The 24,357-nt window shown below is 35.9% G+C and overlaps 1 protein-coding gene across 2 annotated transcripts in view; it reads left to right on the forward strand.

Annotated features, from left to right (window-relative positions):
- The window catches only part of CHSY3 (chondroitin sulfate synthase 3), a 286,394-nt gene that overhangs the window by 142,975 nt on the left and 119,062 nt on the right, over positions 1 to 24,357 (forward strand). The window contains exon 3 of one of the 2 annotated variants that reach the window (XM_045394201.3): positions 4,172 to 4,259. The exons of the other annotated variant lie outside the window; for it this stretch is intronic. Coding sequence (XP_045250136.1) covers positions 4,172 to 4,259 — 88 coding nt within the window. The remainder of the gene's footprint in view (positions 1 to 4,171; positions 4,260 to 24,357) is intronic. 2 annotated transcript variants of the gene reach the window in all.

A 24,357-nucleotide genomic window follows, 5' to 3' on the forward strand; every position in this document is an offset into this window, starting at 1 on the left:
TTTCTCTGCAGATTTTTGAATGTGCTCCTGTTTTCAATTAGGGAACAAACAACTTCCAGAACTATGCTAATTACTCTGTGCTTGCTCTCTCCCTCCCCCCACACCATTCTTGCTCCTCTTCTCTCTATATTTTTTCCTTTTCTTCTTTATTCTTGTTATGTATCTTTTCTACAAGTCCTTCTCTTTCCTCAGTCATCTTCCAACTTGTGAGTGAGATGGTGAGGATAAATATTAAGAAAGCAGAGAGTAGAACGGTGACTACCAGAAGCTAGGGCATTGAGTGGAATGGGGAGATGGTGGTCAAATAATACAAAATTTCAGTTAGACAGGAAGAATGAATTTTTTGTGATACACAACATAGCGACTATAGTTAATAGTGGTGTATATTGGCCGGGCGCGGTGGCTCAAGCCTGTAATCCCAGCACTTTGGGAGGCCGAGACGGGCGGATCACGAGGTCAGGAGATCGAGACCATCCTGGCTAACACAATGAAACCCCGTCTCCACTAAAAATACAAAAAAATTAGCCGGGCGTGGTGGCGGCGCCTGTAGTCCCAGCTACTCGGGAGGCTGAGGCAGGAGAATGGCGGGAACCCGGGAGGCGGAGCTTGCAGTGAGCCGAGATCGCGCCACTGCACTCCAGCCTGGGCGACAGAGCGAGACTCCGCCTCAAAAAAAAAAAAAAAAAAAAATAGTGGTGTATATTTCAAAATTGCTAAGAGAGTAAATTTCAAATGTTGACACCACACACACACACACACACACGCACACGCATACAGAATTTTGATGGTGAGTAAAACCTACTTTTCAATCCTGGTTCTTCCCCTTCACAAAGTTGCAGCAAAAGGGATGGGCTGGTGGTTACATAATTTACAACATTTATAATTTGGCTCTAAGTCATGAGTTAGATTAATACATCTCTAAACTCTCACTTTAGAACTGATGTTGAATTTCTAAATAAAAGATAAAATATGACATTTATGAGAGTTGAGAATTCTTATTTTCATGATTGAAATTATCACACCAAGAAATTATCACACCAAGAAGATATTTTTAAAAATTCTTTCATTGACAAAAAGAGGAGCTTCTCTTTATGTTAGCTGGGAGCATGCTAGTATAGTACAGGGCTTCTCTTATGAAAGAAAATTTATGGCCGGGCGCGGTGGCTCAAGCCTGTAATCCTAGCACTTTGGGAGGCCAAGATGGGCGGATCACGAGGCCAGGAGATCGAGACCATCCTGGCTAACACAGTGAAACCCCGTCTCTACTAACAAATACAAAAAACTAGCCGGGCGAGGTGGCGGGCGCCTGTAGTCCCAGCTACTCGGGAGGCTGAGGCAGGAGAATGGCGTGAACCTGGGAGGAGGAGCTTGCAGTGAGCTGAGATCCGGCCACTGCACTCCAGCCTGGGCGACAGAGCAAGACTCTGTCTCAAAAAAAAAAAAAAAAGAAAAAAAGAAAATTTATTAAAGCTGTGTCCCCTTACATTTTTCCCACAGATAGTTGGCACATGCCATGGAAAAGAACAAGAAGCCATTCTCGATGTTCTGTTACTTGTTGCCCAAGACCAAAGGCCACCATATAAGCAGCTCCTCAAAATTAGGGACCCTAACTAGAATTTCAGGAAAAACCTTCAAATATCTTTTATTTGAAGGAGAGGCTGTCAACTACTCTAGTAACAAGATAAGCTCACTTAACTGGCAAAGTATGAAGATAAAATTCTCTTGCTAGGATGTGCTATATAAATGTAATGATAAAATGCTCTTTGATGCACTAATTAATTGATACTTAATTGGGTAGTTTTGTTTCACAGCCAAGAATCAATTATAAAATGTTCCCTATATATCTCCCCATCTTTTTTTTTTTTTTTTTTTTTAATTTGAGATTGTCAATAACCACACCTCTTCTTTAGCAATTTAGGGATGGGAAGAAATGAGGCTCTTCTGCTGCATAAAGTTAGTACAATGGGGGAATAAGGGGATCATCATTTTGCTCTTTTCATGAGACAGCAAAATTTCTCTGTGGTTTGTACTTATTTGACTGGTTTGCCTAGCAGTTTTAAAGTGGAATCTTTTACCTTAAGATTGTTTTTTCAGCACTTTAAAGACACCATGGAGAAATTTGTAGGTATGACTGTAAGCTGTATCTCTTTAATATTTGAACACTAAGAAGCAAAGTATTACCCTAAGCCACCTACTGTTGTAGGGTTTTGTTTACTACTCCACATAGGTTAATATACATCAAACTACAACAACATTGTATTTAAGTACTTTTCTTTTGACTAGTGCATTCCGTTCTAGTGTTATAAAAATCCTGGCAGTTGTATGTCAATTGTCTTCTATCTCACGTTAAAAGATTTTATGAGAATCACTCAAATTACCTTCCATTCATTATCTTTATCTGTTTAAAAATAACAAATTTCATTTGTGGTATCTTTAAGCAACATGTTATTGATAAAGGGGGACATTATAAATGATATCTTCTGGCAACTAGAGGAAAGAGTGCTATGTCTACACAAAGAATACATATTTATGGTTATGTCATGAAATCTGGTTTTGACCAACTGCTCTTTTTAAATACCAAATTTTATAAAGAAATAATAATTTTATCTAATATAATACACCAATAGCTAGTTGTATATAGAATTTACTCTCTGTGGAAGATTTAATAAGCACTCATTTAGGAAGAAAACCTCTGTTTTAAAACTTGAAACGTGATATAATGAAAAGAACATGGGCACTGTAATCACATAGAGTTGGGTTCAAGTTCTAGATAAGAATCTGTCTTAGCCATCAAGGAAATGAAAATTTTCACTAGGCCTATGTAAATGTACTCATCTTCAGTATTGGCACTCATCTACATATACATATCAGTCACCTAGACTCAGCAAGGTTTGAGGAAAACCAGCCAGCAGAATTTTCACCACACTCAGCTGACGCATGAAACACCTTTATTTATCTTTTTCACTGTGACATTGTTGCTATTGTGCATCAATAAGTTAATGATTGTATTAATTGGTATATACCCACCTTTGGGCTGTTAATGCAGCTATTACAAAAAATATGGTATATTTAAATGTAGTATCATAAAAATATAAAATATATTCTTAAGTGGAAAAATGCTAAAAGCTATAAAGTGTTATTTGATTTTTGTTAACAAAAGAAAGACATGTTTATAATTGCAACTAAATCTTTAGTAAGACTTAGGAACAATGTATACCAAACTCTTAACAACGGTCACCTCTGTGGAAGGGAGTGGATGGAGATGAGGATGTGGTGGAGGTGGGCGTGCATGGAGGGAAGCTTCATATTATGTTCTGTGCAATTCTATATTGCTTGGATTTGTTTTTAGGGTAAAGATATATTCATTTGTTGCTTCTGTAAGTAAAATATAAAGAATATAATTGAAAATCACTATAGAACTTTTTTTTTAAAGGAGCTAAAGTTCTTTAAAGACTGCCCATCTGTATACCAGGTCCACTAAATTTTGATTCTTTCTAGGCTCCTTTACTTTCTTAACCCAAGAAAAAACATGATTCTGAGACACAGTGGGCCTGGAGTGCTCACAATGTAATCAAGTTCTTACACACTAGGGAAGAAAACTCAAACCACATGGATATATATGTAATAGAACCCCAAAGAATGACCTAGAAAATGATCATAGGATGTCATTAATACCTGGGGGATAGGACAGGGACATTTCCTGTGAGGAGGACAAGCTTCATTACTAGAGTGATAAGCCAGAATCAGACATTTGAGGAAAACAAAAAAACTTACGGGAAAAAGAGATACCATTTAAGGTGTATTCAGGGGACAGAGACCCGGGCAGATGAAATGCAAAACAAGTAAAACATTCTGGGGAAGATAAGGGGAGAAAAGCAAATTGTGGTAAATTGTGAATGGACTTGTAAACCAGACATTAGCATTTGAGTTGCCAGAGAAGGTGACAGGCAGTTAAGTTAGATGCAGTACATTGAGATGATAGAAAAATATTCAGAGGTAGAATTGAGAATGACAACTGTGTGCATTAAAATTCTTTAAAAAAAAAAAACTCACCTTGAAAACAAACGGGAGTGTACTAAAATGATTAGGATACAGCAAACCAAAAACTATACTTTGCCCCTCTCTTGTTTCTCTGGCTGTATCTGCATCATTCTTTTCTTTCTCTCTGCAGATGAGCTTTCACGAACTCTCAGTCCACACTGCCATAGATGGTCATTCCCACAGCTCCTGCTCTGCATGGTGTAGCCCCATAGACAGAGGTACTGGACTCCCTCTCACCCAATCTCTCTCAGTGGGAGAGAGAAATCTAATTAGCCAATCTGGGCTCAAGAAACCATCCAATAATCTATAGTGAGGAGTAGTGAGCAGTTCATGGTGCAGTCATAACTTCTGGGAGTTCCTCCCACAGTGGAGGTGTGGTTCCCAGAGCAAGTGAGTGGAAGAGTTGTGATCCGATACCTTTTCTCTCGATTATCTATGTAACTATTAGCTACATAATTGCCATTGGGAAGATTTTACTTTTGGTATTACGATCCATAAAGATACTGATAAATATTTTGTGACAAAGCTTTGGTCCCTTGGCACTGCTCATGCCAGTTTACCAGCAATAATAATTTTTTTATTTTGTGAACTTAAAATATTTATGAATGTCTTATTTTGTGAACTGCTGTGAGAGAAAATAAGTGGGAATTTTATTCAAAGGGGGAAAAAAAAAGAGACGTCTGTCTGATCAAGAAGTGCTGAAACCAAACTTGGGAAATATTTATTTTTTTCTATTCTTGTAAGGGGGCCTATGTCTTTTACCCAAGGCTTTTCACATCTTAATACCATTTAAATATTATAATTAGATAATATTCACAGGCTTTAATTTATCTTTTCTGCCTCTATTTTACAAATGAAAAGCTGAAGCCTTTAAATTTTCTCAATGCTGCATAAGACAGACAAATGGACTCAGTAAGTTTAAGTACTGAAAAATGCTCCAGTACTAAAACAGGAATGCCCAGAAGAGACAGGAAGCCATAAACCATGATAAACAAACAATACAAAAATTCAACAATTATGAAATACAGCAAACAAGGAGTGAATTGGTTAACAAGCCCATGATGAACAGTTGAGTCCTTTGTATAATTACAGATATTGTAAGTTCAGAGGAAGGCAGTATCCTAAAGATTAGACACACCTCAATAATTTATATATTCCCAAATAGGAACACTCCTAAATTGAATAATTAAAAAAGAGTTTGTTTTAAGAGGAAAAATAGCTGGTCTGTATAGAGTTAGTCTCCTGAAGGAGAAAAGAATCACATGATAGCTAAGTAAAAGGAAAACTAGAATGTAATAGATTTTAAGTAAGAAACAGAAAATACAGACAATGAGAGCAGAGTCAAAGTTAGGACCAAAATGAGTTTACTTTTAGTTAAAAGTAATAAGGAAGCAAGAACTATAATCAAGCAAAAGCTATATAGGATGAAAGGAAAGAATTAGTGAACTGGAGGTGGGAAACCCAGGTAGGCAGATCTGTAGAAGGAATCCATAGAGTAGAAATGTATCTGTTAATAATGATGGTCAGTCCTCATGTTTCTGATTCTCAAATGCATATATACTGTCTCAGTTCCAGAACTATCCTTCAGTTCCTTATTGGGAAGCCAAGCTTATGATGTGTTTTGACTGCAAACTTTTTTATGATACCCTTATCTTTATCACCTATGTCTTATGGTGGCTCCTTTGCTGGCCTTAGTGAGTCTCTATTCTTTATAACAGGGGAAGATAAAGTAGAACCATAGAATAAATATGGTCAGAAAAGGGAAGAGTTAAAGAAAGCATTGTATTAGGAGCCTGGGTAATTGGGAAAATATCAATATTAATGATAGAAATCGTGAAAATAAAAGGGTATGTTCAGATGAGCTCACTTTTAGGTATATTTTTAGTTATCTTAATTTTGAGGTGCTTAAAAATGAAATATAAATGCCTCATAAATCTAGAAAATTCATCCTGAGATATCAAGATACGTTTATTTTACTCGTTTTCCCAGCATTCATTAGAATTTCTAAATCCAAGAGCTTAAAACTTTCCTCAGTTTTAAGGCATTTTGTTCCATGCTTGCTTTAAATGTCCTTATGCTTTATTTTCTTATTCTTGGTTTCTGGAAAGCCTATCGTCAAATATTGGAATCAGTCCTTCATATCCTTTGGCTTTACTTTCACGCTTTGTATCTCTTGATATTTTTAACTGCTTCTGGGAGAATTCTGGCTCATTCTTCTAATTTGTTCTTTCGCTGTGCCCATTCTCTTATTCAGCTCATCTATTGAGATTTAAATGTCAGTGATCATTTTTGTCATTTCTCTGAAAATTAATTGATTTTTTGTTATGGATATAGCCTCCTATTTCCCTGATGATATTAATTATACTTAATCTAAATTTTTGAGAAGTTTCTTCTAACTTTGTTTTCAAATATATTAATATTTATTAGCTGCTTTTCATGGCATTGGCTTTTCTCAAGTGTCTATGTGCTCATCTTTAGAATCAGGTTTCCTTGTTAGCTCAAGAAAAAGTCTAGTGAAGTAGTTAAGAAGATAAGGCTTGGAGCCGCATGGCCTGTGATGAAATTCCTACTCTACCATGTGTTGGCCCTGTGGTATTAATATTCCTTAAGTTACCCTGTTACTAATGTGACTTCACATTTCTGTGCCTCAGTTTCCTCACATATAAAAACTCTTACTTCACAGGGTTTCATGGGAATTAAATTATTAACACATGCAGTGCTTTTGGAAGGAAGCCTACTACTTAATGGGTATTAGTTTTTAATGTTATGAGAATAATGAAGTGTTTTGGTATTAATAAATACTAGCTTTTAATATTATATGACTACTGAAACATTTTATTGCATTCAGATTCCACTGGTTGTGTGAGTGGTTAGGCTGTGTTGCTGAGTGGAGTGGGAATATACTAGTAGTTTGTCCTCTGGGTATGGAGGCCTTCTGATCCTACCTAATGTAGTCAGCCACCTGGGGCATTTACTGCTCCGGCAGGGCTAGATGGGGTCTGAGGATGGTAGTGGAAAATCATATCTCCTTCTCACTCCCTGGTCCAAGTGTATGTATGGAGGTGGAGGACTCCCTGGCTACTCCAATCTTGTATCACTACTCTTCACCTTATGGGGAGTGTGTCTGGCTGTGGGTCTCTGTCTTCTGATATGTATAGGGATTTGTGATAGGAAAATGAAGTGCAGCATGATCCCCATCTTGAGCCAATTCTGAGTGATTGTTTTGAATGTGAGTTGCCTGATGTGATTCAACAAACAATTCTATGTCTTTGATATGCCCTCCTTTCTGCCAATATGTCTTAGAATTTGCCCTTTGTAAGAAAATAAAAAGTCACTTTGAGCTATGGATATGGCAGTCTACAAAAGTGTTATAAAGATAGCTTTTGTTTTTATTTCATAGTTTATGATACATGGCTACAATAAGTAAATACATCCATTAATAACTAGTGTATAGATTTTTCCTGGTTTTCATTAATGAGTAAATTGTGAAACAAGAGTTGGAAACAAGTGGAAAACATTTTAAGTTCTTGGCATTTTTTGTACTGATGAAATGTTAGAAGAGATATGGGAGTTTATTCAGCTATTAGTTGAACTGTCTTAATTAGTTTCATGGAATCAAATCGTTTCATGATGGCTTTGAGGACATAAAATGAGAGGATGACACATACACCCTAGTAGTATATGTATGTCCTGTACACATCCCAAAGATTATTTTGAATAGGAGAACAGCAGCAGCTGCTGCTACTGCCGCCAGAAGCACTGTGGTGGGAAGGGACTCAGTTTTCCAGGTGAAGTGCCATTGAGTCCCGGGCATTTTAACAAGACGATGTACTCAGTGTCTGAGCTCATGTAGGGCAATGGCAGTGGCACCTTCATCCCCCTTCCTGCAGAATTGTCATTGTGGCTACTGGTCACCAACACCAAGGGACAACATATGATAAAAAATGATGCTGGTATAAAGATTTTGAGGGGGATAAGAATTTATATTGATTCTCTTTCCCTTTTGATCTCATAAGTATTAATGTTGGCTGAATTTGATGTTTATTAAGATTCTCCTTTGTGGAAGAGGTGAATGCCTATAATGCTCTATCTAAGAATTAAAGTCAGTGTGACATGCCTTGAAAACCTTAAACTGTACTTTCTTTCCTTTGTGCATCCTAACTTCTCCAGGTTGGATGCAGTTCATCGACCCAGAAAGTATCTGATGGCATGGAGTTGGCATTTAAACAAACTCTCTGACTCAGGTAGTTCAATAAAAAAGTTTTGGTTCATCAGAAAGAAAAGTTGGTTAAAGAAAAAAAAAACTGAGCAGTTAATTTGACAGCTTCGTGTTCACTTTGATTTAAAATTTGCTTCTCTTTTGTTAAAATGTTAACATTCCATTTATTCTGGTTCCCATCTTTAGAATTTTTCTTTCTCTTTTGCTTAAAGAGCTTTGATAGAATTGCATTAGAATACTGTGGGCTGTTAAATATAGTCGTGATTTGTAAGAAAAGGAATTTCAAAATGAACCAAAGATGGAATCTTCACTGATCTTAGAAAAGCAAAGGGTACATGGAAGCTTGACTTTTCAGAATTGATCTTTTTGTTTTACAGCTTGCTTTCATTTCAATAAGAAAGACACTAAGTCTACAAATACCTATCACAAAATCTTAAAGTAAATGTCATTTTTATTTATAGCATGCAGTGCATACAGTAGTGTAGCTTAGTGATTTAGATCATGGGTAAAATCCTGTCTCAGCCCTTACTAGCTATGTGGTCTTGGGCATGATTCTTAACTATTGTGACTCAATGTCCTCATATATAAAGTAGGAATAATAAGAGTATCTGTTTGATGGGATTGTTGAGAGGATTATGTGAGTCAATACTTGGAAAGCACAAAGACTATATATACTACCTGGAAACACTATATATATATATGTTTATTTTTAGCATTTCTTTTTTTTTTTTTTTTTTTTTTTTTTTTTTTTTTTTGAGACGGAGTCTGGCTCTGTCACCCAAGCTGGAGTGCAGTGGCATGATCTCTGCTCACTGCAAGCTCCGCCTCCCGGGTTCACGCCATTCTCCTGCCTCAGCCTCCCGAGTAGCTGGTACTACAGGCGCCTGTCACCACACCTGGCTAATTTTTTTGTATTTTTTAGTAGAGATGGGTTTCACTGTGCTAGCCAGGATGGTCTCTATCTCCTGACCTCGTGATCCACCCGCCTTGGCCTCCCAAAGTGCTGGGATTACAGGCATGAGCCACTGCGCCCGGCCATATTTTTAGCATTTCTTTTTTTAAAAAACCACCTGAAATTATGGTGAAGCTTAAGTTATTGGACTATATAAAGTGAAATTATTTCCGAAGCTGTTTGTAAACATACTTTGTGATTCTGACATCATGTGTGGTAAGTTACTACTAAAAAACTTCCCTAGTTATAATTAAGAACAATAATTATTCTCACCCTTAACACTGTTTTCTGAAACTAAAATATTTTTCTTTCCTTTGCATATCTCAGTATAAAAACTACAGAAAATTTAATGAGATCCTTTTAGAAGGAAAATCTTATCAATGATCCCATAATACTAATACTTGTCATTAATAACCTAGCTCAGTATATCTTACTGTTTGTAGCATTTTTATTCATTTTCAGAGCTGGTAGCAAAAATCACATTAAATTATATTGTTGGATACAGTACCTATTAATGTAAGTATAAAAGGACTAATGATGGACTCATCTGTAATTTTTGGCTTGCTTTCTCCATACCTTCTTCAGTAGTAACTCTGTTGATGAAAACATTCATACCAAGATGTTTACCCAGTTTGTGAAATTCAACATATGCCAAACTTAATTTTTCATCATTCATGCTCAGTTCTCAGACCTTTATCTATTTCTCCCGCCTCCTTTCAACCTTTCCCTTATACTGCCTATGTCAACACATACATGCACACACACAAAGAGACAGAGAGAGAGAGAGAGAGAGACCGAGAGATACAGAGCACCTCTGTTCAACTTTCTTCTCAGATGTATCTTTGTTTCCTATTTCCCCAATCTCAAATATTTAGCTATATTTGAGTCATCATTTCTCTTTTTTAAAAAAATTGAGAATACAATAAAATTGTAATGAACCTTCCTTTAAAATAGCTCTTCTTTCCTACCACTGCTGTCATGACTCTCGAGATAGCCTTCAATGTCTGATTTTCTTCTTTCCGTATTGTCACTATACTTAACAATCTGTATTTGTTGGTCATATTGATTTTTATTATCAAATCTAGGTGCAAGGTACTCGTTGCTTTTGAAATGCTTCATTGACAAATTATCCTTAAGTATGGGTAGATGAAAAATGGACAAGGAAAGATGAAATCATATAATATCATAAAATAATATAATAGAGAAGAAATAGCTAGGCGTGGTGGCTCATGCCTGTAATCCCAGCATTTTGAGAGGCCGAGGCAGGTGGATCACTCGAGGTCAAGGGTTCCAGACCAGCCTGGTTAACATGGTAAAATGCCATCTCAACTGAAAATACAAAATTAGCTGGGTATGGTGGCACATACCTGTAATCCCAGCTACTTGGGGGGCTGAAGCAGGAGAACCACTTGAACCCTGAGGTGGAAATTGCAGTGAGCCAAGATTGCACCATTGCACTCCAGCCTGGACAAAAAAAGTGAAACTTCATCTCAAAAAGAAAAAAGAGGAAATATTTAGATTGATTGGTTAAAAGTATGAGGAACATATTAATTTTCTATTTTCAACTATTAGTTTTTTGTGGCTGTCATATTACCACAAACTGGGTGCCTTAAAACAGCAGAAATACGTTCTCTTATACTTCTGGAGGCCAAACATCTGAAATCAAGGCGTCAGCAGGGCTGCACTACCTCTGTGGCTCCAGGGGAGAATTCATTCTTTGTCTTTTTGTCATTCTGGCTGTTACCAGCATCCTTGACTTGTGTCCACCTCCCTTTGCTTTATCTTCAAATGGCCTTCTTTGTGTGTTTTTTATGAGACACTTGTCTTTGAATTTAGGTACTATGAAGGTTGATTTTTTGTGTGTGTCAACTTGGCTATGGTGCTCAGTTGTTAGATCAGACACTTGTCTAGATGTGTTTTGTGAAGGTACTTTAAAGATGTGATTAATATTTATGAGAAAGCAGATTACCTTCCATAAAATGTGAATGGGCCTCATGCAATCAGCTGAGGCCTAAAGAGCAACAGCTGAGATTTCTTAGAGAAGAAAGAATTTTGTCTCAAGACTGTAACATAAAAATCCTGTCTGAGTTTTCAGTCTGCTACCCTGACCTTTAAATGTCAGACTTAGGACTGCAACATCAACTTTTACCTGAATTTCAAGCCTGCTAGCCTGCCATATGGATTTTGGACTTGCCATCACTTACAGTTGTGGAAACCAATTCCTTAAAACCAGTCTTTCTCTGCTCTCTCTTTATCTGTCTCTTTTTCTCTCTTTCTCTCTCTCCCCCGCCCCACTCCTTCCCCCTTCCCCTCTCCCAATCTACCTCCTCATTTCCATCTTTTCCGTTGATTCTATTTCACTAGAGAACCCTGACTGAAACAGGATCCAACATGCATATGAACTCAACTCTAAATTCTTAACTTAGTTACATCTGCAAAAACCCTTTATCTATCTGAAAAACCCTTTATCCATAAAATAAGAGTCCCAAGTTCCAGGGATTTGATATGAATAAATATCTTTGGGATGGGTGGACATGTTTTAACCAACTACAACTACCCTATAATTAGGAATTCCTTATTCTGTCTCACGTGTACCACAGTACATTACCAAGTTTCAAAAGGTATCATATACTTTTCAAAAGAGTTATCAACATAAAATTAATTTTATTCACATCAGAAAATGAACATATATGTCAGATGAACTTTATGAGAGAAGATTATCTTAAGGTATAATAAAAATAGTATAGTTAATTATAACTTTAAATCACATGCATAAAGCTGTATTTATTAATAAAATCTAGAATCTGAGCCACACTTTTAAAAACTGAAATGAATATGTACAAAGAAAAACTGGAACCAGTCTAACTGAAACTATTCCAAAAAGTCAAGGAGGAGGAATTCCTCCCTAACTCCTTCTGCAAAACCTGTATCACTCTGCTAGCAAAATCAGGCAAGAACACAACAAAAGGAGAAAACTACAAGGGAACATCCCTGATGAACATAGATGCAAAGTCCTTAAGAAAATACTACCAAACTGAATCCAAAAGCACATCAAAAAGATACTTTACCACAGTCAAGTGGGTTTTATTCCAGGATGCAAGGATGGTTCAACATCCACAAATCAATAAATGTGATTCATTGCATAAACAGCAGTACAAACAAAAACCATATGATCATTCCAATGGATGCAGAAAAGGCATTAGATAAAGTTCAACATTTCTTCATGATAAAAATCCTCAACAAACTATGCATAGACAGAACATACCTCTAGATAACAAAGGCCACATACAACAAACCCACAGTTATCATACGGCATAAGGAAAAGTTGAAAGCCTTTTTTTCCAAGAACTAGAACAAGACAAGGATATCTACTCTTACTTCTTTCATTCAACATAGGACTGGAAGTCCTAGCCAGAGCAGTCAGGCAAGAGAAAGAAATAAAGGGCCTCCAAATTGAAAGAGAAGAAGTGAAATTATCTCTGTTTGCTTATGACATGATCATACACCTAGAGAAGCTAAAGACTCCTAGACTTGATAAACACATTCAGTAAAGTTTCGGGATACAAAAATCAGTGTGCAAAAATCAGTAGCTTTTCCATACACCAATAACATTCAAGTTGAGAACTAAATCAAGAACTCAATCCCACTTACAATAGACACACACACACACACACACACACACACACACACACACACACAAAATAAATAAATGCCTAGGAATACATTTAACCAAGGAGGTGAGTGATCTCTAAAAGGAGAACGACAAACACTAATGAAAGAAACCATAGATAACACAAACAAAAGGAAAAACATCCCATGCTCATGGGTTAGATGAGTCAATATCATCAAAATGACCGTACTAAACCAATCTATAGATTCAGTGAAATCCCTGTAAAATTATCAATGGCATTTTTTCACAGAAGTGTAAAAAAACTCCTGAAGCTCATATGGAACCAGAAAAGACCCTGAATAGCCAAAGCAATCCTAAGCAAAAAGAGCAAATCTGGAGACATCACACTGCCTGACTTCCAATTATACTACAAGGCCATAGTAACTAAAATAGCATGGTACTGGTACAAAAATAGATACTTTGATCAATGGAACAGAATGGAGAACCCAGATATAAAGCCACATACCTACAACTAATTGACCTTTGACGAAGTCGACAAAAATAAACTGTGGGGAAAGGACACCCTATTCAATAAATGATGCTAGAAAAACAGGCCAGCAATATGTAGAGAAATCTCTCTTATCTCTTTGCATATACAAAAATTAACTCAATATGAATTGGAGACTTAAACATAAGACCTGAAACTATAAAAGTCACAGAAGAAAATCTAGGAAAAATTCTTTTTGACATTGGCCTAGGCAAAGAATTTATGATGAAGACCCCAAAAGCAAATACAACAAAAACAAAAGTAGACAAATGGGACTTTATTAAATTAAAAGTTTCTGCACAGCAGAAGAAATAATCAACAGAGTAAACAGAAAACCTGCAGAATAGGAGAAAATATTTGCAAATTATGCCTGTGACAAAAGACAAATGTCCAGAATCTATAAGGAACTCAGATAATGCAACAAGAAAAAGACAACTCCATTGAAACCTGGGCAAAGGATATGAAAAGTCATTCCTCCAAAGAAGAAATACAAGTAGACAAAAAAAACACACGAGACAATGTTCAGCATTACTGATCATCAGAGAAATGCAAACTAAAACCACAATGAAATAGCATCTTACATGAGTCAGAATGGCTATTATTAAAAAGTCAAAAAAAAAAAAAAAGGTATTGGCATGGATGCAGAGAAAAGAGAACACTTAGACATTGTTTGTAAGAATATAAATTAGTTCAGCCTCTATGGAATACAATATGAAGATTTATCAAAGAACTAAAAATAGCACACCATTCAACCCAGCAATCCCCACTACTGGATATCTAGCCTAAGGAAAAGAAATCATTCTATCCAAAAGACAACTGTACTCATGTTCATTGTTGTCCTATTCACAATAGCAAAGTGATGGAACCAACCTAAGTGTCCATCAACAGTTGACTGGATAAGGAAAATGTGGTGTATATACACCACGGAATATTACATGGCCATTTTAATAAAGAGTGAAATAATTCCCTTTGCAGCAACATGTATGGAGTTGGAGGCCATTATCCTAAGGGAACCAACCCAGAAACAGAAAAACAAATACTAAATATGTTCACTTATACATGAACGCTAAACAATGGGCACACATGAACATAAAGATGGAAATAATGGACACTGGGGACTCCAAAAGTGGAGAGGGTGAGAGGGCGTTGAGGGCCGAAAAATTACGTCAGATAAAATGTTCACTATTTGGGTAATGGGTACTCTAGAAGCCTAGTCTCTATCAGTATGCAGTATACCCATGGAACAAGCAAGCACATGTACCTCCCGAATATAAAATAAAATAATTTTTTTGACTGAACAATTTTTTATACTTTAAGTTCTAGGGTACATGTGCATATCTGTGTAATAATATTTTAAAATGCAGTGAAATTAATTTCTGAGGAAATTCATGTTTCTATAAACCAGAGACCTAATTTTTCTTTTCTTTTCTTTTCTTTTCTTTTCTTTTCTTTTTTGAGACGGAGTCTCGCTCTGTCGCCCAGGCTGGAGTGCAGTGGCCGGATCTCAGCTCACTGCAAGCACCACCTCCCGGGCTCACGCCATTCTCCTGCCTCAGCCTCCCGAGTAGCTGGGACTACAGGCGCCCGCCACCTTGCCCGGCTAGTTTTTTGTATTTTTTAGTAGAGACGGGGTTTCACCGTGTTAGCCAGGATGGTCTCGATCTCCTGACCTCGTGATCCGTCCATCTCGGCCTCCCAAAGTGCTGGGATTACAGGCTTGAGCCACTGCGCCCGGCTAATTTTTCAACATTAGGTCCAGAGGCTAATACAAACTATATTTGTTCTATTAATTTGCATATTTGCCGGAATTTATGAAGTGTTTTTTTTTTTTTTTTTAGTAAATAACTTATTCAAGCTATCTATATATCAGACAGAAATAAATATCAAGCATATTTTAAGGTATATATTAACTCACAATTTTTAAAACATGTTGAAGAAAATATAGATTGTTTTACACATGGGATTCAGTGCCCAAATGAAAAACAGACTTCCATTTAAAAGGAAATTTGCATTTGTGGATAATAAATAGCTCCTGGATTTTGTTGAGTGTGGCTTCTTTTAGCATTCTTTTCTTTCTTGTGTTTTAACATCTGTTAAGATTCAGCCGTAGAATTTGGTCTTCTATATTAAATGACTACATCTATTTTTGATTTTTAAATTTATTTTCTTACCATTTTAAAACTGAAGATAAACTTTACAGTTTTTTATTGTATGCATGTAATCTGAGCAATAATTTTGTGAATATACATCTACTGGCCTGAATCTCATCACGTATTTGATTTGGGGGGTGGGGACAGTAGCTGAAAATGAAGAAAAAAATAAAGGACTCTCAGCATAAACAGCTAAGCCTTTTGTCTTTAACTTTCAGAGCCCAACTTTCATTTATACTTCTACACTGATTTTCATAAAGGTTCACAAAATTGGATGCATTTCAGTAGTGAAACTGTCACTGTACTAGAATGTTCTTCATCTGATTTTTCATTGTTGCGACATCTGAGATACATATTTGCCTCATAGTTTTATATCTGTCTTCTTGCTTTTTCCCTAAATTTCCATCTTCATTCCTCTTGCGAACCTTTCATTGTTACTGTTGTCATTAAATAATTGAAGAGGGGGTACTCTCTTTTTATAAATTTAGTATTTTCATTTCCCAGGGGTTCTGTTATGTCTTAGTGCATTTGTACTACTACAACAGAATACCACAGACTGGATAATTTATAAACAATATAAATTTATTTCTCTCAGTTCTGGAGGTTGTTAAGTCCAAGATCCAGGTGCCAGTATTTGGTGTCTGGGGAGGGCCTTCTTGCAGCATCCTCACCTGGCAGAAGATGGAAGGGCAAGAAAGCAAGGTAGCCCAATGCTGTGTGAAGCCTCTTTTATCTGGGTCTTAATCCCATTCACATGGAGAGGAGCCCTCATTGCCTAATCACTCCTAGAAGACCCCATTTCTTAATACTATCACATTGGCAACACCTGGACAATAAGGGAAGATAATACTGATGAGGGTGATTTTTAACAGTAATTTTTTTTAAAGATGATTTAGGAGAAATTACTCATATTGACTAAGTTTGCCTTCCTATTCAGACTAATAAAAAAGTAGTCACAGGAGGCTTTGCAGATATACTAAGGAAGACTCAGGGACAACTGACTTGCTGTTTGGGCTGGAGACAATCTTATATTTTAAAATATTTTCATCAGTAGCCCATAAGATGATAGACATTCCCACCTAATATATTATTAGTGATTATTTTAGGTACATTCTCTATATCCAAAATGCCCCAGATTTTTTGCACATATTCTCTTCTGTCCCCACAGGAGTCCTGTCATGTATATATAAGGTCCATTTTACATAGAAAAATTGAAGCTGACAGAAGTTAAGGAGTTTTTACACAATTATGCAGTGGAAGGAAGAACTAGAGATAGTTCTATTTATTGCTTTAATTCTTCACTGCCCATCCTTTTTGTGTTTGGATAAGGAAGGTGGTTTTGAAATAACTTTTACTTGCTCTAGGCAAGTTTCAGAAACAAACCTACTTCTATGGCACATGTTAAGAATTTTAAAAACAGTTCAAATAATTTTGCTCAATTTGGGAAACAGTTGAAAGTCTTGTCTGCTGTTCATTGACTTCACATTTTACATAATGAATATACATGTTTAAATCTGCATATGCCTGACTCATCTAGAGCCTGATCTCAGAGAATTCTCAAGAGCAAGGGCTGCTCCCAGAATTCTTCCAAGTGATTTGTAGGGTCTAGAAAGTTAAGTCCAAACAAAGTCATTCACCATGAGAAAAGAGAAAGTCTAGATAGATTACCAAATAATCGTGCTGCACATGAAATGCTATTTGCTTTTGCTTTTTCTAGAGCTACCTTTGTATTAGATTTAAGAATATGCCTCTCTAAGGAGTTGCCTAGGGGGAATATTTTTATTGTGAACAGTCAGGAACCCATGTATAGTTTCTACTTTGCACACATCAGTTTGCAAAAGTAGTTTCTTTCTCTTCTTTTTCATTACCCTGTGTGCATTGATTTCCTGCAGATGCTGTGAATAGAACTTGGTTTCTGTAACTCATTCATCGGGAAGAAGTCCTTTATTTTGCTACTACGGAGCTGACAGATGCCAAAGCCTCAGAACTGTTAAATTTATTTTAAAATGTTATGTGTTTTTTTTTTTATGGTGGTAGTTTCGATTTTGCCTGTAAAATATGAACTTAGTGTTCATTATTTTGAAAGAATAAATCCACTTTAAAATAAGAAGAACACCTTTGCTAGGTATTAGCAACTTTGACATTTAGAACCAGCTTGTAAAATTCTCTCTTAACAATGTCTGAATATTTATTGAAGATTTAGTGGTAGCCCTTGGCCTCTGTTTAGTAGAAATTCAAAACAAAACAAAACAAAAAACACCTCGTGTAGGCCATTGGCCCTTCATCTGCTCCTTTCCTTAGAATTTCTGATTAAGGGGATTTTCGGGTACTTCATAGAAAATGAGGTTTCTTCTCAGAATAGTATGGAGTACACTCGGGTCCATCCTCTCTGTGACCCTTTCTATTCTCTGGGGTAGCTTCTTGTTCTTGGGTGAATCTGAGAAACTGGTGCAGATCACAGACTACCAAAGACTGTCCCTGAGAACCTTACTGATCAACTTCACAACTCAAGAAAAGCTGGTTAAGTGTAAAATATCTAAGATAGCACTGCTGTGTCACCAGTTTAAAAGGTTCAGACGAAGTTGTATTTCTAGTCTGACATTGATCCAGTTTGTGAATATGCTCCTAAATTTATTGTCTGACATCATTGTTTAATCACAGCCATTCATCGACTTTTCCAGTTTGGTGAGACTCCAGTTTACTAAACTGAAATGTCTGGTTCACACAGTCTCCTCCCCTGTCACATTGGTTCAGGGCCCACAATTTTTTTAAATTCTGAACAATGTCCTTGTTCATACTGCTTTATATTACATTAAGATCTCCCCAGCCTATTTTCAGGCCATTAACTCTTTATTCCCAAACACATTTTGGCTTCTACCATGGAAAATAATCCAAAACTTGGAACACACCGTGTTCTGAGACTACATCAACACAAAAAGCCATGAATCTTTCCCCTCATTTCTTCATGCTTCTTCAAACCAGCATTTTCTACTGTTTGTGTCAGAAGTTTCTGCTACTCATTACTTTCTTTTCAATACCCCGTTCCTGTATCTCTTTCATTTGACATATTCTAGAGGATTATTGAATTCCTGACCAAAATCATCTGTTATTATTGATTTTGTACACAACTATGCTGGGCATTATTTCAGAACACTCTAGGGATAATATTTTGCTGCCCCAAAAATAATAGAGCATGCTGAATCCAGAGAGGCCACCAAGAAAACCTCCCTCCTTTTGAATACTATGAGAACTCAGGAGCATAAAAGTGAAGTGACTTTTCCAGAGGTTCATGATTAATTAGTAGCAGGATGGAATTTGAACTTAGGGCCTCTAGCTGTAAGTCTGATTATTTGTATATTGTTCCATTCTCCAAACAAAGTGAAACTGGGGTGTATTGTATAGTAGGACTTGACTAGCCCAAGGGGATTTGAGAAAAAATTAAGCATAGCATCCTTAACCAATCTCAAGAATTCCACCCAATCCTCAGGTTAGTAAAGCTTTACTTGGTCCTATCTCTATTGTTATTACTTGTTCATAACTTGCATAGCACTTTGACATTAGGTGACTTCGTTATATAATGTAACTTTTCCATGGAGAAAATAAGGAGTCATCTACTCGGAGTATTTAGGCCAGGAAAAGGCGTAAGCTGGAGGACAAGCCAGGGAGCACAAAAGCAAGCCTCACTGTCGGATGCTTCTCAGCACCCTTCAGGATCTGGGGTCTGTGATAGGCTTATCATGGCTATTTCATCAGGAGTGCTGTTTTATCTCATGCCTGAGCTACTGCCAGCAAGGCCAGGGTGCTAGATTCCTTTTCAGTGATCTGCTAATGTAAGAAATGTGTTTCATAATAGTGCTTTAGAATTTTGTGAACTAGCACCTCAGTTTCTTCTCCTGTCTGCATTTCATTTTTATTTTCTTTAAGTGTGTTTTGTACAACACAGTTGTACAAAAAAAAAGCTGTGATGACTTTGGGTGGGAAATAATCCTTTATTAAAGTTTTCACATCTTAGTTTGCTGAAACTCACAATTAGGACTTTCCAATAACAGTGAAATAGCTCTCTCCCTGAAGTCTTCTCTAATTCCACTGACCAGATAGTTCTCTTCCTCATATGTACTACAATCATTTTATATCCTGCATGTTTCTCTGTGAATTTGTCAGCATTTTATATTTTCATTAGATGTGTCGCCATAGTTCTGTTTTGTAACATGGTTTGAAATATTTGAAAAATTGTCATATCCTTTTCAAACTTAGTTGAAGAGTTTGTACACAATGTGTGCACTCAAATTTTATTTTCTAATTGAATGCCTCTTTGAAGTAATGAAATTTTGTTCACTCTCCCAACTTCTCAAACAGCTGTGTAGTGAAAGCATGATTCTAGAATATTTATATAAAACAGACTTTTTTAGTGGTAGGAATGTTTGTTTAGCAGAGTTAAAGCAGTGAAGATAACCTGTGCCACCTCTGTACTCTATGGTGCTGGGCTTTTAAAAGAGAAAACAGCCACTCCTAGAGAAGATCCAGGGAAGGCAGTACGCTCAGAAGAAAGAGGTTAGAGCAATAAGATGAGAATAGGTTAGAACAAGAAGGTGAAAGGAATGTTTAGGGTAGAGTTTGAGAATATGAGTGATTATGTATGTTTGTATATCTGCTTTTTTGTTTACATGATTGTGATATCAAAGACATCGACTATATATTTTATTCATCTCTGGGTTCCACACATCTATCACAATAAAGCATTGTTGAATGATTTAATATTATATAGGTTCCCAAACGTAAGTGTAGAACTTTTTACAAAAATAAATCCAAGCCATAGTTTAGGTCTATGAAAGTTTAATGTTTGTTGGTCTGTAAATAAGTTCCCCAGTGAATAAATGGATACTGGGCTCATAAATGTCCAGGCAGCTGTAAATATGTATTACATGTAACTATCTAATGTTTAAGTTGCCATCACCTCTTCTCACCCGTTCTTCAATGTTCCCTGTTTCAATATTGAATTTAATTTCATTTGTAATTCTTTATTGGTTTTCTAGCCAACAACTAAGTGTCATTATCATACACAGAGCACCACCAATTTCTGTTAATTAGCTCTATAATTGCAAGTGAAAGAGCTGAATACACTTGAGTTTCCCATGAAAATTAAAAAATAAGATGGAAAATCCACTAATTGCCCATTTCAGTTTCAGAAGATTTCATAATTACCAAAGCATCTCTCTGCTGCATTGAATTGATGCCTCTGACTGTACATGATGGTCCAAGTGCTCACAGGGTGGGCTGTCTTCAGTTGTGCCGATTTCCTGTTTGTCAGTAGTCACCAAGAAAACCCTATAAGAAAAATACTACTCCCCTAAAGAACAACAACAACAACAAAAAAAAACTATACAACAAAATGTCTACTCCCTTTTCTAGTACAGAAACCTTTGTGGGGAATTCACTTAACATCCTGAGTGTGTATTGGGAGGGTTGCCACAGAGCAAATGCATGCCAAAGCACAAAAGTGCGGTAGAAAATATGAAACAAGTTCATAGGAATAAGTACCGTACAGCAATTCCTTATGAAAAACACCATTTTAAATGGTATGAGTCTGTAAAGACATTTTCTAAAAGCTTCCATCAATCATAGTGGTACATGATGCCTGCAGTCAACTTATTTATAGTCTGCCACTGTCAGGTTCTGGCTCAAAGAGCTGATATTTCACTTTCACACATTTATATAGGTAGTTCAATAACAACTAGAAAGCAAATTTGTCAAGGAAAGGGATTTGGTTTTGCTCCTTTTGGCATCTACAAAGTCTAGTAGTAGAGTCTATTGCCAATCTAGAACTCAGTAATTGTTTTCTGAATGAATGAATGAATGAATGGGTAGAAGACTCAAAATATGTATGTATTTCATTGTGTTTATAAACATCTTGTCTTAGACAATCCATATTTTCTAATAGGTTACCCAGGGTTCAATTACCTGTAAATCATATTAGCTGAGGTTGAAAACATAAGCACTACTTAACTCCTTGTATGGAGAATGTTATTGAAGAAGCAAAACAGTGCAAGTTCAGACCTGTCATCACAGCCTCTGTGGTGATCATACCTAGCCTGTGGTCATCTTCTCAGATATGGGACATAAATGCATTTGAAGCTATAAGACTATGTAAACAGAAAATTGCTGTGAATATTGATCTGTGACCAATAAAATGAACAGAAATGAAACATACATTTCAATCTTATTAACTTAAATAAACCAAGATAGAAGAAGAGTGTATGGAGAGGCATGGTGACTCATGCCTGTAATCCCAACATTTTGGGAGGATGACATGGAGGATCGCTTGAGCCCATGAGTTCAAGACCAGCCTGAGCAATATAGTGAGACCTCCATCTCTATTTTAAAATATATATATATTTAAAATAAAGAAATAAAAAGAACTTACATGGAACAATTTTCTCACATAATTATTTTCTTGACATGCCATGGCCTATTTGGTAAATGTATACATACAAATCTTTGCTGACTTAGCTTCTTAACATTTCTTAATTTTATGGCTTTCTTTGCGTATTATATCATATATGATTTGAATCTTCACTATTGCTATTTTTATTGGATTGAAGTTCTAGGAAACATAGCGTATTCCAGACTGTGCTCTAGATTCATCTAATGGGTAGAAATCTCTGATAATATGGAAGACAAAGGATATTTATCTTATCTTTATGTTTCTACTTCTTCTCACCAATTTTTTGTCTTCTAAATTAAGATTTTAGAGGATTCCTCTGTCATAAATTAAATTATTAAGTACATTTGATAATTTTGGTATCTCACTAGGAGATACTTTATTACCATTTCTACTGTAGCATTTGCATTTAATATTGACATTTATTTTAAATAACATTTTTAATGAAACTTATAAGATGTAGGCATATATTTCTATTTCTTTGAGGATTATAGAATTAGAAACACAGAAAAGATCACATATCTAAGAAAAACATACCAATAATAGACATAATGAAAAATTAGATCTTATAGCTGTTTTACAAACACAGTCCACTCTTTAGAACTTCAGAAACATCTTTACACTCACTGTTAACTGATAGGAGTACTACCTATGAAAATACTTCTCTTCATGAAACTTCTAAATAAGTAAGTTTTTATTATTTCATTTGGATTACTGTTATGTATTCATTGTCATATAATGTTAAAAGAAATGATAGACATTATACTGAATCAAGCAATTTGAGTTGTTCCTAGAACTGATTATATTTGATTGCTAGTGGAAGCTGGGATGTCTGGTTTTCAGACTAAAACAAGCTAAGACTAGGACACAGTGATTGAAAGGCAAAGAGCTTAGATAAATGAATCCACCACGTCCAGCTTTCCCTGATACATCACAGTAAGTTTTTTGTGGATTTTGGTGTCAGAAAATCATGAAATGAAAAACCTTCTTAAGTACAAATGTTCAATTAACTATAGAAATCATAATGCAGTGTTGAAATACTGAAATGACTTAATGCAATTGGTTTTATCAGATGTTGAAACTGGAAATAATTTTAAGGTTAATACTCAATTATTTGACTAAAGGCCCTATTCCTCATTTATTTATTACAGTCATATAAAAATAAATTCAACTTTTACTACTTTGATAAAATATACGGATATTCAGTACTGTTGAAGTGTTAATAAAAGTAAGATAAATCTTTATAACGTTAAAGCTGTTTTCAGCAGACAGAATAAACTCGTTAGGAATAAACACAGTAAGAACAGTGATATTTTGACTGCTTTAAGACTCATATTTGTTTTATTGGTGCTTCAGAAAGATTGGAAGTCATTTTTATATTCCGTTTTATTTGCAGAGAGAAGGGTTTGTAGCTTTTATAGATAAAATTATATAGGTCACTGTGTTCATTTATCTATATATGTCTGTACCATTTAGATAGATTAGATAGAGAGACAGATAGTAATAGAGATGCTTTTTCGAGATTATATCAGTTTAGCAGTGTGGTATCCAATCTGATGCCCAACATTGGCAATAAAGGAACCCAATGCTCTATCTATAATAAGGCTGTTGAGCTCCAGAGAGCTTCATAAGCACATCTATTGTTTTGTAGCTAACTTGGAAGTTAGTAAATGCACAGTTTTATAACCATATATAAGAGAGAACACTTGTCACGTAAAATATTAATTAGTTCTTGGTTGCCTGGACTTTTACATTTATATGTTTGTATGAAAATGAAGGTTTCACATGCAAAATAAATTTTCAAACCTGATATTTGTATTCTGTCAAGAGAAGAGCTGAGTCCATCCTCTGAAGTTTGGACAGTTTAAATAAATGAGTGAAAAGACCCATATCTGTGTGAGAAAACAAAGCAGTTTATTTTGCCTCGAAAACCTGCACAAAATATAGCTGAGTAAAAAGATGACATTATTGTATTTCATTGTGTGTGTGTGTGTGTGTGTGTGTGTGTGTGTATGTGTGTATACACATATGACATTTTCTTTATCTGTTTACCCCTTGATGGGCAGTTAGATTTCTTACATATCTTGGCTATTGTGAATAATGTTGAAATGAACATGGAAGTTCAGATAGCTCTCCAACATAAAAATTTCAATGATTTTGGATGTATACTCAGAAGTGGGACTAATAAATCATATATTAATTATGTTTTTAGATTTTGAGGACCTTTTGTATTGTTTTTCAAAGTGACTGTACTAATTTACAATCCCAGAATCCCTTTCCTCCACGTTCTTACTAACATTGGTTACCTTTCTCTTTTTGATAATAGCCATTCTAATAGGTGTGAGGGGATATCTCATTGTGGTTTTCATTTACATTTCCTCGATAATTAGAAATGTTGA

Source organism: Macaca fascicularis, chromosome 6 (assembly GCF_037993035.2).
Source record: "Macaca fascicularis isolate 582-1 chromosome 6, T2T-MFA8v1.1".
Taxonomy (NCBI): domain Eukaryota; kingdom Metazoa; phylum Chordata; class Mammalia; order Primates; family Cercopithecidae; genus Macaca; species Macaca fascicularis.